General features: G+C 41.8%; 1 protein-coding gene across 4 annotated transcripts in view; it reads right to left on the bottom strand.

The window, feature by feature from the left end:
- tgfbr2l (transforming growth factor beta receptor-like) overlaps window positions 1-18,789 on the bottom strand; it is a 138,357-nt gene that overhangs the window by 29,325 nt on the left and 90,243 nt on the right. For all 4 annotated transcript variants that reach the window (XM_072262089.1, XM_072262086.1, XM_072262088.1 and 1 more), the window contains exon 6: window positions 10,993-11,807. In XM_072262089.1, the coding sequence (XP_072118190.1) occupies window positions 10,993-11,807 (815 nt within the window). The remainder of the gene's footprint in view (window positions 1-10,992; window positions 11,808-18,789) is intronic.

Genomic DNA, 18,789 nt, shown 5'->3' with positions numbered 1-18,789 from the left:
CTGCTCCTGTGTCTTGTGGTCTAATATGTCATATACAGTAAATCAGATATAAAATCATAATTTAGAGTTTCTGAAATGGTAGTTAATTCTGTAACAGGGAAAAATTCCTTATCTACCTTAACAACACCCCTTATAATGTTGTATACATCTATCAGGTTCCCTCCCAGCCTCCTCTGCATTAAAGAAAACAAACCCAGACTACCCATTCTGAGATGCTCCATCCCAGGCGAAATCTGATCGTGTAATGCCTTCAGCAAGATCAGACTGAGTACAACAATTTTATAGCTTTCGTGAAAGAACTATTTAATCTCCTAATAAAATTAACTGAGGAAATGTTATGGCAGGAAGTGATTATGGTAGTTTATATAATGCAATGCAGTTCATCTTTCTAATTCTTGTCCCAGAATCATGTCAGGGTGACAGTGTTTTTTCCTGTACTGAAATGCTGTTTTATTGAGGAAATCTGTGCTTAGATAATCACCCATGCACAAATAAATGTCAGCAAGGAAATGCTCTGAACTGTCATATTTCTTTTTCAATTCCATTTAAAAATTATTAATGACTGTTTTTACAAACAAGATAAAATCAAGCATCTTGTTATGTTCTCAATGTCCGGTCATTATTATGCTGTTATTCTTCAGAGGAAGTATTTAATTTGAGGTGGCATGGATGCATTTAGGGAGTTGAAGAACTGAACAGCAAGGCATGTTAATCATTGATATGCTTTCTGCTAACATTGGATCATTTTTATAAAGGAGGAGATTACCAAGTAATTTCAGGGCATTTACTTTGGTGTTGGCATTTACTTTCTCAGGATCAGAATAAAGCTTCATGTAAAGCAACTGTAGATATAGAGGAATGGTCTGTGTTTGAAGTTTATTTATTTGTTAATTGATTGATTGATTGATTGAGATACAGCATGGAATAGGCCCTTCCAGCACTTTGAGCCACGCTGCCTAGCAACCCACGATTTAACCCTAGCCTAATCATGGGACGATTTACAGTGAACAATTAACAATTAATCAATATGTCTTTGGATTGTGGGAGGAAACCAGAGCATGTGGAGGAAACCCACATGGTCACAGGGAGATAGTGCAAACTCCTTACAGGCAGTGGCAGGAATTGAACCTTATCTCTGGTATTGTAAAGTATTGTGCTAACCACTATCCTACTGTGCTACCCCTGGTAAATCTACCTTAATTATACTTGTAAGAAGGTAACAAGGTGGGTCAATAGGAGCAATGCATTTCATATAAACCTTTTGACAAGGTCATAAGTTTCCAGATGATAGTAAAATTAGTGATGTAGTGGAAAGTGAAGGAGGTTACCTGAGACCAGAATGGGAACTTGAATGACTGGGCCAGTGAGCAGAAGAATGGCAGACTGAGTTTAATTCAGATAAACGTGAGGAGCTGCCTTTTCGCAAGACAAACCAGGCCAGGACCTACATAATAAATGGTTGTGTCCTGAAGAGCGTATAAGAAAATAATTCTAGGGATTCAGGTACTTTGTTCTTTGAAAATGGAGACAAACATAGAGAGGGTAGTGAAGAATATGCTTGCTTTTATCAGTGCAGGAGTAGGGATATCACACTACAGATGTACAAGGTATTGGTAAGGCTACTGTGCACAGTTGCAGTTACACTGCAATAGGAAGGGTGTTATTAAACCAGAGAGGGTGTGAGATAAAATGTAGGAGGATATTACTGAGATTGGAGGCCTTGGTCTGGAAGGAACAGTTGGATAGGCTTGGACCTTTCACCCTGGAACGTAGGATGCCCAGGATAACCTTGTAGAGATTTATAAAATCACAAGGAGCATAGATAAAGTGAATAGTCAAACTTTCCCCATAGTCAAGATCTTCTCTCCACGGTCAAGATCTTCTCTCCACAGTCAGTCTTTTTTCCATAGACAAAGTCTTCTTTCCATAGTCATAAGTCTTCTCCCCATAGTCAGTCTTCTCCCCAGTAGTCAAAGTCATTTCTCTATAGTCAAAGTCTTCTCCCCAGGGTAGGGGAGTCCAAAACTAAAGGACATGAGTGGTCTCTCTTTGTGGACTTAAGTTCAGAATGCTATTTGTTTGCAGTTATTGTTTGCATGATTTGAGTTGTGTTTTTTTCCCCATTTCTCTGCACATTGGGGTGTCTGACAGTCTTTTTAAATGGGTTCTTTTAGGTTTCTTTGTTTCGTGGCTGCTTGTAAGGTTATACATCCTTAATGTTGTATAATGTATACATACTTTGTTAATAAATGTAACTTGAACTTTGATTACACAAGAATTGTGCCCAACACTAGCTAGACGACTCCTTGAGTTCCACACACTATTCTGGTCATCACATTTCAAGAAGGTTTGTAACTATACTGTGCAAAGAAGAAATGTATTTGGATGTGCTGGAGTGATTTTCTTGGAACAGAGGAGAAACCTGATAGAGACGTGCGAAACAGAGAAGGCAAGACAGGGTTAACAGGAAGACCCCCGGTCCCTTAGCAGAGCATTCAGACACTACGGAGCATAAGTGTAGACGAATAGGTAATGGGTTTAGAAGAGAGGTGAGGGAAACTCACTGCCTGGAAGCCTAGATCACATATTAAGGGTATTTGGACATGGTCCTGAAACAGAGTAAGCATTCGACCAGGGGTTCCCATGTTTTTTTTATACCAGGGACCCCTACCATTAACGCAGGGGTTTGAAAACCCCAGGTTGGGAACCCCTGTATTAGAAGGTGAAATAATGTTGGATTCAAATGACATTGACACAATACTGTTACAAACTTTCTGTGATTGATCAGGTGAGATGATGAAGGAAGGAGGAGTATGTTGTGGAATATAAGCACCAGCTTACATCCATTGCATTATTCAGCCTGTTTTATGACATAAATATAGTGCATCGTAGTAATAAAGGTGAAACAAGTGACTAACTAACCACTGCAAGTTAACAATCTTGCTGAATCCCATTGTCATCTATATTATCAAATACAGTATAGTTAGAACCCAACTGCAGCATTAGATAACGACACAGTAATACCTTTTCAGCTAGCTAGGGGACATTTTAATAAGAACCAGCCTTAACCCAAGTCTCACCCATGTCTACATCCCAAGACTGAATTTCAACATTAATTCTGGGAATAGTGAAGTCAGACTGTGATAGAAGGGTACTGTGGGGAAAAGGTTAAGATAATAGACAGTGGTTGTGAGTGCATACTGTAGGTCAACATGACAAACTGGCGTATATCTAAATGGAAAAAGAGAGGAAACAGTCCAAAGCACTTAATTAAAGCAAGTTCAAGAAGTTAAAAGAGGGAACTATCCCAGAAAAGGTGAAACAGAAAACTACCAGATGAAATTCTGGAAAAACAGAAGATTTTTTTTCTGTCTGACATGAGATTGTTGGGATACAAACCAGACATCTATAAAACAAATACATGAATTGTTACAAAAATAGTAGTGCTCGGATAACTAAGGAACTGGAAAAATAAAGACTAACAAAAGCATCCTGTTGTGTATTTAACATTTCAGTAATATTTGAGTAAACTTGTAAATATATTGTTTGATTAAGCATTCTCCTTCATTCAAATAATTCATTACGGGTTATATGTAAAAATATGTTAATTGCATACGTCATCACAAGAGCCATGTGATATGTGTGCACCTTGCTTAAACCTGCTACCGTGGTTGGTTAATTACTGGAATTGTTAGCTTCCAACAATGGTAAATTGCCCAATACTGGACTGGTTGCATTGATTGTCCTTGCTCCATATCACAGTTCCCATGCGTTTCTGTGAAATAAGCAGCCACAATTTTCCCAGCTCACAGTTTCTGTTTGAGTCATAGAAAAGTGCAGCACAGAAACAGACCCTCTGGCCTATCTAGTCCATGCCAAACCATTTAACTAGTCTCATCAACCTGCACCAGGACCATAACCCTCCACACCCCTACCATCCATGTACCTATCCAAACTTCTCTTAAACATTGGCATCAAGCTTGCATGCACCACTTCCTCTGGCAGCTCATTCTACATGCTCACAACCCTCTGAGTGAAGAGGTTTCCCCTCACGTACCCCTTAAACTTTTCATCTTTCACCCTTACCCATGACCTCTAGTTGTAGTCCCACTTAGTTGTAGCTTAAGTAGTAAGTAAGTTTCAACTTATTTTACATATGCACAAGATCTGAGATTAATGCTGGATAAATGCTAGAAAAAAAAGAACCCTTACTCTCAGGTCCACTGTTGTAAATAGATTGACATGCCACGGTGAGGGTATTTAAAAATAGAGTGGATAGGTTTAAGGTGAGGAGGAGGTTTAATGGAGCTCCGAGGGGCAAATTATTCACACAAAGAGTGGTTAGGATCTGCATTGAGGTGCCAGAAGAGGCAGTGGAGGTAGGAACTGTGACAATATTGCCTCCTAGGCAACTGGTAGGTATTGGAACGAGAAGGGCACAGAAGGATATGGAAGTAATGCAGGTAACGAAAGGTTCAAAAAGGTAAAAAGGTTCAAAGGTTCATTTATTACCTAAGCATACAACTCTGATATTCTTCTTCTCCAGATAGCCACGAAACAAAGAAAAATCATGGAAGTCAGTTCAGAGAGAAACAGCAAACCCACCACCCGCACAAAAAAAGAACCAACACCCACAACCCCCCAACACAAAATGCAATCAGACCCTGAATCCCCCTCTCCCCGCACATAAAACCCTAACAAAACACAACATGTACATCAGCCTCCAAATCTCCCTCCCCACTAAAAAAAGAGAAATAACAGGTGAAAATACAGAATATAAAAAGTAGGATAATTATAGATAGGTAATATGGTCAGCGTAGACACAGTGGGCCTATGTCCATGTTCTACAGTTCTATAACTATGACTGATTCCTTAATCAGAGGCATGAAGTGAACCTTGCTGAACGTCCTCAAGTTTGTCTTTGAAAACTAAGCAAAGGCACTGTGGATCTGTGTCATTCCTATATTCTTCATCAGTTTTTAAACAATTCTCTCTCATCAACTCTATTGCTCATTTGCAATGACAACTCGAAGTGATTTGATTCCTTTTCCTACAGGTCCTTTTAGAGGATTAATTTTTAAAAGTGGACCAAGCCAAAGAATGAAATATTAGGGTTGGTGACAAATGCTCGATAGTAAAGGCACATTTTAAGGGAAGTGAGAGAGATAGAAAGGAAAGTGAAGAGGTGGAGAAGTTTAGAGAAGGAATGCCAGAATGGAATACCTAGCCAGCTGAAGACATAGTAAATCAAAGAATGAACAGGTTGCAATTTGAAAAACGAACAGTTTGGGGATGTTGTAAATCGGGATGGGGGTGGGAATAGAGGGAATAATCAAATAAGGTATGTTAGTATACAAATGAACCCTTTACATTTGTGGAATGAGAGTCAGTTCCTTTTTAAAATTATCTTTGTGACCAGACATTCTCTCCTTCTATCTTTTAGAGGGGCTTTGATGTCCTCAGGATATTCTGCTGGTTATCAGCTGTATTGTTATTGCTTTAATTCTGAATATATTGTATGATTTATGTTTTGTAACTTCAAAACCTTAAACTTACTGACAGGAAGACACAGAAGGAACACAGGAGAAACACGGGAGAAACACACGGGAGCTGTGATATGGAGAAAGGACATTCAACCCAACCAGTCCAGGATTGGGCAATTTACAGTTGTTGAAAGCCAACAATTCCAATAATTTACCAACCACATAGTGGTTAGCACTATGCTTTACAGTACAAGCGACCCGGGTACAATTCCTGCCGTGGCCTGTAATCTGAAGATGTACCAGTTGGTAGGTTAATTGGTCATTGTAAATTGTCCTGTGATGAGGCTAGAATTAAAATGAGGGTTGCTGGATCGTGCATGGAAGGACCAGGAGGGCCTATTCCATGCTGCATCCCAATAAATTTCTTTTTTCCCTTCATTTTAATCTAATCATGAATATAGAAATAAATAAGAATACACTTCACAATTGATCAATTGTTCTGTCAGAATCGGAAATACATTGTAAGAACCATCTGTTTTTTTCGATTCCTTTAAAAATGAGTATATTATCCGGCTAGTTTTTTTCCCACTGAGATATGGACACAATACATATAATTCAGTGTTTACATTTATAAGATTGGCACATTTGACTGTTTCTGTAAACTTAGATATTTCAATTACTTCCATACGTTTACCCCTTCAAGCTTCAGGAAGCTTTGGGGAATTTCCATTCCAACAGCCTGGAACATTATTTTATTGTTATTAGCTTACACTGGGGAGAAAACAAAATATTTAATATTAGAGGAATAATTCTTTCTATTTGTTAGCAAGAGGATTTTCAGTGAATTGATCCTTATTCAGCTAATATAGATATTGAAGCATTTTTAAGGCAACCTCTTAATTTATGAGATAGAAAGTTAGCTACTCAGATTTTGTCTGCTTGGTATGGCAACTAGTCTGCCCAGCAGTGTCTGAAATTGTAGAGCGTTGTGAGCACAGCCTATCAAGAAAATAGGCCTTCCTTCCATTGGCTCGTCCCATGCCATCATAATAAAGTTAAGGAGAGCTAATCTGCCCCAAAAATTGCTGGCTAACTTTGTGATAGACAGCGTACTGACATACAGAATGACAGTGTGGTACTCTAGCTGCAGTAAAACGGATCACAAAGCACTCCAACGGGTGGTTAGGGCAGATCAGCACATCATTGGAGTCAACTACCACACCTGGAGACAATCTACAACATCATTAAAGACCCATCCCATCCCGAACACTGTTTGTTCAATCTCCTTTCATCTGCTAGGAGATACAGAAACATCTTAGCCTAGACAGTAAAAGTGAAAAACAGCTTTTTCCTGAGGACTGTTGTGCAGCTGCTTAATGCTACACCCCAGCTTGCTAATGGCCTTTGAAAGTTATAGACTTTCAAAGTCACTTCTGCATGTAAATATGGGATTATTTTATTAAACTATATTGCATGGATTGTAAATATCTGTTTTGCACAGACTGGAGTAGCATCGCAATTTCATTGTCTTAAGCAATGACAATGAAGCTCTATTCTAAAGTAAATGTATTCTCAAAGTATGTATATGTTACCATATACTACCCTGAGATTCAGTTTCTTACCGGCATTTACATGAAACATAAAGGATCTATGACAAACCATACATTAATACAGACTGACTATATGCACTGGAAGGCAAACTATCCAAATAAAAAAGTATATTAACAGTGACAGCAAGAATTGTAAAGAGTCCTTGAAAGTGAGCCTGTCTGTAGGTCACAGAATCCGTTCAGAGTTGGGGTGAGTGAAGTTCCTACACTGGTTCAGGAGCCTGAAGGTTGTAAGGAATAACTGATCCTGAACCGAGTGGTGTGGTTCCTAAGGTGTCTGAATTCCCTGGCTGATGATAGTTGTGAGAAGAGAGCATGGCCTGGATTGTGGGAATCTTTGATGGATGTTGCTTTCTTGTGGCAGTGTTCTTTATAAATGTACTCAATGGTGGGGAGGGCTTTGCATAAGATGGACTGAGGGGTATCCATCATTTAGTCTTTTCCATTCCTGTGCATTGGTGTATTCATATCAGGCCATGATGCAACCGGTTAGAATGCTCTCCACTGTGAATCTATAGATGTTTGTCAAAGTTTTTGTTGACACGCCAAATCTATGATAATTTCTTAAAATTTCTCCCAGGCCAGATTCTCTGATATGTTGTTGTCAAGGGATTTAAAGCTACCAGCTCTCTTCATTTCCAATCCCCTAATGAAGAATAGCTCAAAGACCTTGGAAGGCAAATTAGAGCACATCCAGATCACTCCACAGACAGTCCTCCCAGTCCACTCACTTGCCCTTCTTCCTCCCTTCCATTGACCAGAAGATTAAAAAGTTTGAGAACACATACAGCATGCTCAAGGGCAGCTTCTATCCTGCCGTTGTAAGAGCCTTGAATGAACAATGAAGATGAACACTTGATCTCTCAATCTGCCTCATTATGACCTTGCACCTTATTTGTCTATCTATCCCTATTATACATTCTCCATAAATGTAACACTATATTCTGCAATTTGATCCCGGTTTTCACTTGTACTGCATCAAAATACTGATTTATACCGTGATTGGTCCAGTTCTAGATGGTGTGGAAAACAGATTCTTATCCTGGTATCTCGGCACATGCATTGCTAATTATTTCCTACAAGTGTAAGTCAGGTTTACTAACTTGTGGGTGAACTAGAGCGGGTGCCATGGTAGCATAGTGGGTTAGCGCAACGCTATTACAGCTCGGGGCATCAGAATTCAGCATTCAATCCTGGCGTCTTGTGTAGGGGGATTTTACATTCTCCCTGTGGAATGTGTGGGTTTCATCCAGGTGCTCTGGTTTCCTCCCAAACTCCAAAGACATACCAGTTAAGTTAATTGGTCTTTGTAAATTGCCCCATGACAATTCAGATTAAGTTGGGGATTATCGAGTCTTGAAGGGCCAGAAGGGCATATTCCACACTGTATATTTAAATAAACAAATAACTAAATAAATGGAATCAAAACATTGAAGGAAACAGAAAGGAAGCCAATGTCAACCTTCTAACACTGGGCCAAAATCGAAGTCCTCATTTCTGGTATTGATTCCTGAACAGGTTATGTATGAGAAAATTACATTAAGATAGAATCAAGATGTATGGAGTCATAGAGAAGTACAGCACAGAAACAGGCCCTTTGGCCCATCTAGTCCATGTTGAGCTATTTAAACTGCCTACTTCAATCGACCTGCACCCAGACCATAGCCCTCCATACCCCTTCCATCCATGTACCTATCCAAACTTCTCTTAAACTTTGAAATCAAGCTTGCATGCACCACTTGTGCTGGCAGCTCATCCCACACTCTCACACCCTCTGAGAGAAAAAGATCCCTTCAAATTCCCCTCAAACTTTTCACCTTTCATCCTTAACCCATGTCCTCTAGTTGTAGTCCCACCCAACCTCAGTGGTAAAAGCCTGTTTGCATTTACCCTATCTATACCCCTCATAGTTTTGTACTATCAAATCTCCCCCAAATAGATAGATAGATAGGTAGATAGACAGACACACTTTATTGATCCCAAGGGAAATTGGATTTCATTACAGTTGCACCAACCAAGAATAGAGTATACACCAGCTCCTTAGTCTTTTTCACATTAAGCTGCAGATAATTCTGCTCCCACCATGTGACAAAGTTTTCCACTGTAGCCCTGTACTCAGCCTCAAATCTTCTGTGTTCCAAAGAATAAAGTCATAACCTATTCAATCTTCCCTTATAGCTCAGATCCTCCAGAGCCGGCAACATCCTTGTAAATTTTCTCTGTAGTCTTTCAAACTTAATTACATCTTTCCTGGAGGTGGTTGACAAAACTGCACACAATACTCCAAATTGGCCTCACCAATGTCATATAACAACTTCAATATAACATCCCATCTCCTGTACTCAATGCTTTGATTTATGAAGGGCAATGTGCCAAGAGCTCCCTTTATGACCCTATCTACCTGTGATGCCATTTTCAATGAATGATGGACCTGTAGTCCCAGATCCCTCTGTTCCACAGCCCTTTGATAGTGTAATAATATATAATCACTTGTTTTCTCAGTTTATGCATAAAATGGCCTCCTGATTAATGTGAAATGGCAGGCAAGCTATAATAATTACCTTGGGGAGAGAAGGAGTAATCCTCAATAAGGATCATGACTGCAACACAATAATGGGATCAAAGAGCAATTCATTCACTGAACCACAAGAGCTGTTTATTGCTTTCAGACTTTGGGTATACAGCTTAACCTGGGAATGTACATACCAGATAATTCCACTGTACCCAATTTTCCAGAGATTACACACTGCCCTATTATTACATTCAGGTGCAAACTTCAAAGGGCCCATAATGTAAAACTGTCAACAAAAGTGGCTACAAATTCAGTTTTTTGCTTGATTTTGTGCATCTAATGTATTGTGTAGAAATAGCCTTTGGAAATGAATACATAGCAGTAATTTTTTTTCAAAATATCCCTTTTGCTATTTCATTTTAATCCTTGTAATCTTGTTCATAAACCCATAAGATATATCTCATAACCTGTGTCCATGAGGCGAATCTCAGAGTTGTATATTGCATGCATACTTCGATAATAAATGAAGCTTTGAACTTTTGGACCTTTGATATAGGAGCAGAATTAGGCCATTTGGCCCATCGAGTCTGCTCCACCTTTTCATCATGGCTGATCCATTTCCCTCTCAGCCTCAATCTCCTGCCTTCTCCCCGTATCCCTTCATGCCCCAACTAAACAAGAACCTATTAACCTCTGCCTTAAATATACCCACCGACTTGGTCTCCACAGCTGCCTGTGGCAACGAATTCCACAGCTTCACCACACTCCGGCTAAAGAAATTCCTCCTCACCTCTATTCTAAAGGGATGTCCCTCTGTTCTGCGATCTGACAAGCAAGGTAAGACATTGTCTATGCTTAACCCACAGAGAATGTTGAGGAATTCAGTGAGTCAGGGAGCTTCTATGGAGAAAAATAAACAGGCATGTAATTCCACTGATGCTGCCTGACCCACTGAATCCCTCCAATGTTGTGTGTGTGTGTGTGTGTGTGTGTGTGTGTGTGAGTGTGTGTGTGTGTGAGTGAGAGTGTGTGTGTGTGTGTGAGAGTGTGTGTGTGTGAGTGTGTGTGTGTGTGTGAGAGAGAGTGTGTGTGTGTGTGTGTGTGTGTGTGTGTGTGTGTGTGAGTCTGTGTGTGAGTGTGAGTGCGAGTGTGTGTGAGTGTGTGTGTGAGTGTGTGAGAGTGTGTGTATGAGTCTGTGTGTGTGTGAGTGTGTGTGTGAGTCTGTGTGTGTCTGTGTGTGTGTGTGTGTGAAAGTGTGAGTGTGAGTGTGTGTGTGTGTGTGTGTGTGTGTTGATCCACACTTTCAGCATCTCTGGTCTCTCCTGTGTCATGATACACTATTACCACTCCATCTTTACAGTGCTTTCTCATGTCAGAAGAGACTCACCTGGCCACTATTAGCAAAGTCATCAGCAGTTAGAGATGGGTCAAGCCTCAGCGCCAGCCCAAAGTCACACAGAATGCATTCCTTCTTGTTGCTAACTAATACATTCGTGCTCTTTATGTCTCTGTGAGAAATGGGAATCTTCGGGGTTCCACAGGCAGTATAATCGCTATGGAGGTGAGCAACCCCATTCACCAGGGATCCTGTCATCACGTACACCTCTGGCCAAGTCAGAATGTGATTGGTCAGGAAGTCTTGCAGGTTTCCCAAGCTGTGATAGGCTGTAATTAGCCAGTATTGCTTTTCAATTCCTCTTCCCCTCTCTTCAGCTGTAAGAAACTGCAGCACACTCTCATGTTTGAGGTCAACATCTGAAAAAATCTTTTTCTCAGTCCTCCATGATGCATACTCTTCACATGGGAAGATTTTCACCGCCACAGTCTCATATTGTCCTGAAGTGCTATGCTTGAGTTTTGCTCTCCACACTTCTGCAAATCTTCCTTTCCCAACCATGCTATCCAGTTCAATGGGCAACAGTTCAGTATTATGGTTGATATTGTTGGCACATGTCGCACTGATGTCAGAATGACCATCATCAGTCTCCACGGAGCATTTTCCCTCATACTCGCCTGATTTTCCGTCGACGGTCCTAGTTTGGTTTCGGTGCTCTACCTCTGGCCACTCTTGGGTCACTTTTCTTTGTTGTCGAGTACGAAACAGGTAGAATGCCATTGTTATCATGAAGGCAATAAGGATGGGAGGAAGGAGGCTCAATATGGCGACTGGGATGACTTCATTGTTTTGTGGTATGGGATAGTCTGGAAGAAAAATAGGTAATCATGAAAATGAAGCACAACAACCTAGAAATTGGAATGTCCTATTTAATTGTACAAATGACGATTAAGATTATAAATGCGACAAAGTCTGCAGATGCTGGAAATCCAAAGCAACACACACGAGATGCTGGAGGAACTCAGCAGGTCAGGCAGCGTCTATGGAAATGAATGGAAATGACAGTTGACGTTTCAGGCTGAGACCGTTCTTCAGGACTGAAAAGGAAGGGGAAGATACCAGAATAAAAAGATGGGGGGGAAGGGAAGGAGTATAGCTGGAAGGTGATAGGTGGGTGTGAAAGCCAAGGGCTGGAGAGGAAGGAATCTGACTGGAGAAGAGAGTGGATCACAGGAGAAAGGGAAGGAGGAAGGGTCCCAGGGGGAGGTAACAGGCAGGTGAGAAGAAGTGAAAGGACAGGGTAGGGATAAAGGAAGGGGAGGGGTTGGGATTTGTTTGCCAGAAGAAGAAGTCAATATTCATGCTATCAGGTTGGAAGCTACCCAGGCGGAATATAAGGTGTTGCTTCTCTACCCTGAGGGTGGCCTCATCTTGGCACAGGAGAAGATAATGGACCAACAAGCCAGAACAGGAATGGGAATTGGAATTAAAATGTTGGGACACTGGGAAGTCCCGCTTGTGACGGATGTAGCAGAGGTGCTCGACAAAGCGGTCCCCCAACTTACGATGGCTCTCACCAGTGTCGAGGAGGCTGCATCGGGAGCGCTGGACACGATATACCAATTAATGATTAAGGTTTATTTTGTGCATGTTTCATCCCAGGTGATCTCTAGGACTTAAATGGTTGGTGTAGTAGTTACTTTAGAACAAACCAAAACCACTCAGGGGCTAAACACGAGGTGGGGTGGGAGAGGGGTTGATACTGGATGACACGCTCGAAGAATAACAAAGTTTTAAGTTGAAGAAAGTACGTTCAATCCTTTAGTAAGAAACCTGCAAAGACGAACAATCTTGTAATGATAAAACTAATGAAACTAAAACCAGTGCTATAACAAGATAAGCAGTCTAAGTGAATTCAAACGTACTTACCTGTTAGTGTTAAGTGCATTTAAACGTAACTAAGTATTAGCATAGAGAAATTAATGTTCTTAGGTGTTAACTGTCAACAACAAAAAATAATTCCCCCAACCCACCCTTTGTTCCAACCAGACTAAAGCTGAACTAAAGATGAAGTGTGAATATGTAACGATACTCTTTACTTCTACCACCCCCCAACCCACATGACCAATTGCCAATAATAAAAGCACAAAATACAACGCTGACAGAAATAGGTACATGGTTCCTACAGCTGGAATTAAATTTTGTCTCTGGTTCAATAGAGCACCATCACGTTATTACTTTCCAAAAGGGTCAAAAGTAATACATACAGTATACCTTGAAGTTAATGTTTGTTTGTCTCAACATCATGTAACCCTTGTAATATTTGAGTTGGACTGTTTACAGAATTCATATTATTATCTTGCTGACTGATAGTTTTTGCCTTCCTTCACTCATCTTAGTGTGTTACCAGTTTAAAGCAATCTTACAAGGTAAGATTATCATTTTCCTTTTTTTTTGGCCAGGGACCATTTTTGGCCCAGGATGGAACATTTGTTTGGAATGCTGGTTGGGGTTGCAACTGGAGTGAATTAAGAATCCTGCTGGACTTCTAGATGGTGCAGCACGGTAGCACAGTGGTTAGCACAATGCTTTATGGTACCAGCGACCTGGGTTCAATTCCCGCTGTTGCCTGTAAGGAATTTGTATGTTCTCCCCGTGACCGTGCGGGTTTCCTCCGGGTGCTCCGAAGATGAACGGGTTGGTAGGTTAATTGGGCATTGTAAAATGTCCCGTGATTAAGCTAGGGTTAAATCAGGGCACTGCTGGTCAGTGTGGCTCTAACAGCTGGAAGGGCATATACAGTTCTGTATCTCAATAAGTAGGTAAGAAGAAAGGTAGGTAGGGAGGTAGGTGGGTAAATAATGCTCCCTAAAGTGGAAACTCCATAAGGAAATGAAGAAGTGTTAGTTGATGATGATGATGAAGATTGACTATCTGGAGATCTATCGAATATTTATCAAATATTCTGTCATGGTCTGGTCCGTGAAGTCCACATTCCGGTTCACGGTCCGGTCCGTGGACTCAGGACTCTGGGTCTTCCAGCTGTCCCTTGTTTGAGTTAATCACAGGCACCTGATTCCCATCTTGGGGCTTGGAATATAAGTAGCCTTGGGGTTGAGTGTGAGCTGCTGGTTTGTTTTGTCAAGATCCCCTGGGAGCAACCTGCCGGTGGAAAGCTAGAGCAGCCAATTGCCATCTTTAGGCTGCATTGGGGAACCATCCCCTCATGGAGCCTTGCTGTCAGTAGTTGGAGCTGTCTTTGTGGTATGGATTTGGCTGTTTCCCAGGCCAGCTGAGTGGCTGTCAGCCACTCCAAGCTAGGTAGGGATTTGGCTGTTTCTATAGCCAGCTGAGGTTGCTGGCTGAACTGAGGCTCAGAGCCACCCCGGAGCAGAGATGGAACTGTCTGTTGTTCTTTGGTGTTGTCTCTTGTCCTTGCCTCTGTGGGGTAAGCCAGGCCGTTTTGCCATTGCCCTGCGGGGGGATCTGTCTTGCTCTCTCCTCTGTGGGGTAAGTCAGGCTGTTCTGTTGTTGCTCTGTGGGGGGTCTTGTCTTGTCTTTGCCTCTGTGGGGTAAGTTAGGCCATTCTGCTATTGCCCTGCAGGATGTCTTGTCTTGTCTTGTCCTCGCCTCCGTGGGGTAAGTCAGGCTGTTTTGCCGTTGCCCTGCGGGGGGATCTGTCTTGTCTTTGCCTCTGTTGGGTAAGTCTGGCCATTCTGCCGTTACCTGACGGATGGTCCTGTCCCACCTTGGTGTGGAGAAGTTGAGTCCTGGCCTGTCTAAGTATAAGTCCTGGCTCTATGTCTATGTACTGTCCTGTCTCATGTTGGTGTTGTGTTAAAGATGAGTCCTGGCTTTTCGAAGGATAAGTCCCGGCTCTATGTTAATGTACAGTTCCCAGTCTGTCTCTGAGCTATCAGCCTCCGCAAGCTCAGGATCCCAGACCCCAGCCGGCAGCCAAGCTCAGGATCCCAAGCCAAGCTCCAAGAACCCAAGCCTGAAGTCCTCAGCCTCCAAGCTCACAAACCAAGACCCCAGCCTGCAGCCCCAAGCCTCTAGACCCCAGCCATATCCTGTCCTGAAGCCATGTCATGTCCTTGCCTGGTTCTGGGGTCCGAGCCCAAGGCAAGACCCAGGTTCTGGGTCCTTGTCCAGCCTAGGGCTTGAAGTCCAAGCCTTGTCTCCTAGTCCATGGTTTCTAGTCCTAGTCCCGCTTTCCCTAACCCAAGTCTGCATTCTTGTCCCTGCTCCTGGTCTGAATCTTGTCATGTCCCTACTCTAGTGAAGTCCTGTTCCTTGTACTTCAGTGTCTGAGTCTCGCATTTGGGTTCGTTCCCAGCACCCCATTGTGACATATTCACTATCTGAAGATTGACTCTCCGGAGATCTGCTAGGAGCTGCAGACAATATTCTGGGCCAAAGTATATAACAAAGCTTGGAGCTCGGTGTCCGAAGGGGTGGTGAAGACAGAAATTTTCACAGCATTTAAATAGCCTGCCTACCGTCTTATAAAGCTTCAGCATTATCTCCTTGTTTTTATATTCTATTCCTCTTGAAATGAATGCCAAATTGTATTTGTCTTCTTTACCACTGATTCAACCTGTGAATTAATTTTCTGGGAGTTTTGCACAAGGACTCCTAAGTCCCTTTGTACCTCTGATGTTTGAATTTTCTCCCCGTTAAGCTAAGAGTCTGCACTATTGTTCCTTTTACCAAAATGCATTATCATACATTTTCCAACACCGTATTCTATCTGCCACTTTTTTATTCATTCTTCCAATTTGTCTAAGTCCTGCTGCAATCGCATTGCTTCCTCACCACTACCTACCTCTCCATCTATCTTTGTATAATCCGCAACTTTGCCACAAAGCTATCAATTTACATTATCTAAATCATTGACAAACAATGTGAAAAATTGCGGTCCTAATATTGAACCATGAGGAACACCACTACTCTCTGGCAGCCAACCAGAAAAGGCCCCCTTTATTTCCACTCACTGCCTCCTGCCTGCCAGCCATTCCTCTATCCATGTCAGTATCTTTCCTGTAATGCCACAGGATTTTATCTTGTTAAGCTACCTCTCGTGAGGCACTTTATCAAATATCTTCTGAAAATCAAAGTAAATGGCATCCACTGCCTCTCCTTTGTCCACCCTGCATGTTGCTTCCTCGAAGAATTCTAACAGATTTGTCAGGCAAGATTTCCCTTTACAGAAACCATGCTGACTTTGATTTATTTTATCATTAGTCTCCAAGTACCCTGAAACCTCATCCTTAATAATGGATACCAACACTTTCCCATGACTGAGGTTAGGTTAACTGGCCTGTAATTTCCTCTTTTTTTTTTGTTTTCCTCCCTTAAAGAGTGGAGTGACATTTGGAATTTCCCAGTCCTGCTGGACCATACCAGAATTAAGTGATTCTTGAAAGATCATGACCAATGTATCCATTATCTCTTCTGCAACTTTTTTCAGTGTCCTGGGAAGTAGTCCTTTTGGTCTGGGTGACTTATCCACCTTGGCTTCTGAGTTTGCCTGGCACTTTTTCCTTTGTAATAGCAATGACACTCACTCCTGCTCCCTGACACTCATGGTCCTCTGGCAGACAGCTAGTGTCCTCCACAGTAAAGACTGAGGCAAAGTGCTTATTAAGTTCATCTAGCATTTCTTTGTCCCCAACTACTACCTCACCAGCATAATTTTCCAGTAGTCCAATATCAATTCTCATCTCCCTTTTCTCTTTAAATAACTGAAAAAACTTTTAGCATTCCGCTTTGAGGCTAGTTTGCCCTCATAATTCCTCTCTTCGCTTCTTATAGCTTTTTTAGTTGCCTTTTGTTGGATTTTAAAAGCTTCCCAATTATCCACCTTCCTGCTCACTTTTCTTACCTTATAATCCCTTTCTTTTTATGCAGTCCTTAACACAGAACATAGAAATTTACAGCACATTACAGGCCCTTCAGCCCACAATGTTGTGCTGACCATGTAACCTACTGTAGAAACTGCCTAGAATCTCCCCAGTGCGTAGCCCTCTATTTTTCTAAGCTCCATGTACCTATCCAAGAGGCTCTTAAGGGACCCCATTGTATCCACTTCGACCACCGCTGCCGGCAGTGCATTCCATGCACCCACCACTCTGTGTGAAAAATTTACCCTGACAGCCCCTTGGTACCTATTTCCAAGCAGCTTAAAACTATGCCCCCTCGTGTTAGCCATTTCAGCCCTGGGGAAAAGCCTCTGACTATCCACATGATCAATGCCCCTCATCATCTTATACACCTTTATCAGATCACCAGGGGACAAGGAGATGGCTGCTGAATTAAATGAGTATTTTGCATCAGTCTTCACTGTGGAAGACACTAGCAGTGTGCCTGATGTTGTAGTGTGTGAAGGAAGAGAAGTGGGTGCAGTTACCATTACAAGAGAGAAGGTGTTCAAAAAGCTGAATGACCTGAAGGTACATAAGTCACCTGGACCAGATGAACTGCATCCTAGGGTTCTGTAAAAGGTACCATCAGAGATTACGGTGGCATTATAAATGATCTTTCAAAAATCATTGGACTCTGGCATGGTGCCAGAGGACCGGAAAATTGAAAATATCACTCCACTCTTTAAGAAAGGAGGAAGGCAGCAGAGAGGAAATTATAGACCAGTTAGCCTGACCTCATTGGTTGGGAAGACGTTAGTCAATTGTCAAGGATGAGGTGATGGAGTACTTGGTGACACAGGACAAGATAGCTCAAAATCAGCATGGTTTCCTTCAGGAAAAATCCTGCTTGACGAACCTGTTGGAATTCTTTGAGGAGATTACACATAGGATAGATAAAGGGGATGCAGTAGATGTTGTATATTTGCACTTTCAGAAGGCCTTTGACAAGATGCTACACATGAGGCTCCTTACCAAGATATTACCCATGGTATTACTGGAAAGTTACTGAGATGGTTAGAAAACTACTGATTGGAAGAAGGCAGTGAGTGGGAATAAAAGCATACTTTTCTGGTTGGCTGCCAGTGTCTAGTGATGTTCCGCAGGGGTCGGCGGTGGGACCACTTCTTTTTATGTTGTATATAAATGATTTAGATGATGGAATAGATGGCTTTGTTGCCAAGTTTGCAGATGATACGAAGATTGGTGGAGGGGCAGGTAGAGTTGAGGAAACAGGTAGGATGCAGAAGAACTTTGACAGATTAGGAGAATGGGCAAGAAAGTGGAAAGTGAAATACAATGTTGGAAAATGCATGGTCATGCACTTTGGTAGCAGAAATAAATGTGCAGACCATACTTTTTTCAATTAAAAAGCCATCTTGTAAGCATTCAACAAATTCCCTCTCTTGAGATCCGACACCGACCTGTTTTTCCCAATCCCCTTGCATATTGAAGTCCCCCATTACAATTGTGACATTTTCCACAGATGCTGCCTAACATTCTGAAAATTTCCCAAGATTTTCTGGTTTTTATTTCCTTCATCTGAAATTCTTGATCTTCATTTGCAGAAGATGATTTCCTTTACTTCACTGGAATACCCAAAGAAGAATGACATTTTTTAAAAATCTGTGGTGTTTAAAAATGATAAAGAGGTGAGAGATGATAACTAAATATAAATTGCACAACACTCCATGTCACCTTTCATTGGTGCGCCAGCTTGTCGTTGTGCACCGTGTCGTTTGACATGGGCGATCATGGTCTATCCATGACCATGATTGTTCTTGGCAAATTTTTTCTACAGAAGTGGTTTGCCATTACCTTCTTCTGGACAGTGCCTTTACAAGATGGGTGACCCCAGCCATTATCAATACTCTTCAGGGATTATCAGCCTGGTGTCAATGGTTGCAAAACCAGCTGCTCACGT

Source organism: Mobula birostris, chromosome 6 (assembly GCF_030028105.1).
Source record: "Mobula birostris isolate sMobBir1 chromosome 6, sMobBir1.hap1, whole genome shotgun sequence".
NCBI classification, from domain to species: domain Eukaryota; kingdom Metazoa; phylum Chordata; class Chondrichthyes; order Myliobatiformes; family Myliobatidae; genus Mobula; species Mobula birostris.
Note: the sequence above shows the minus strand (reverse complement) of the source record. Positions and strands in the feature narration are given on the sequence as shown.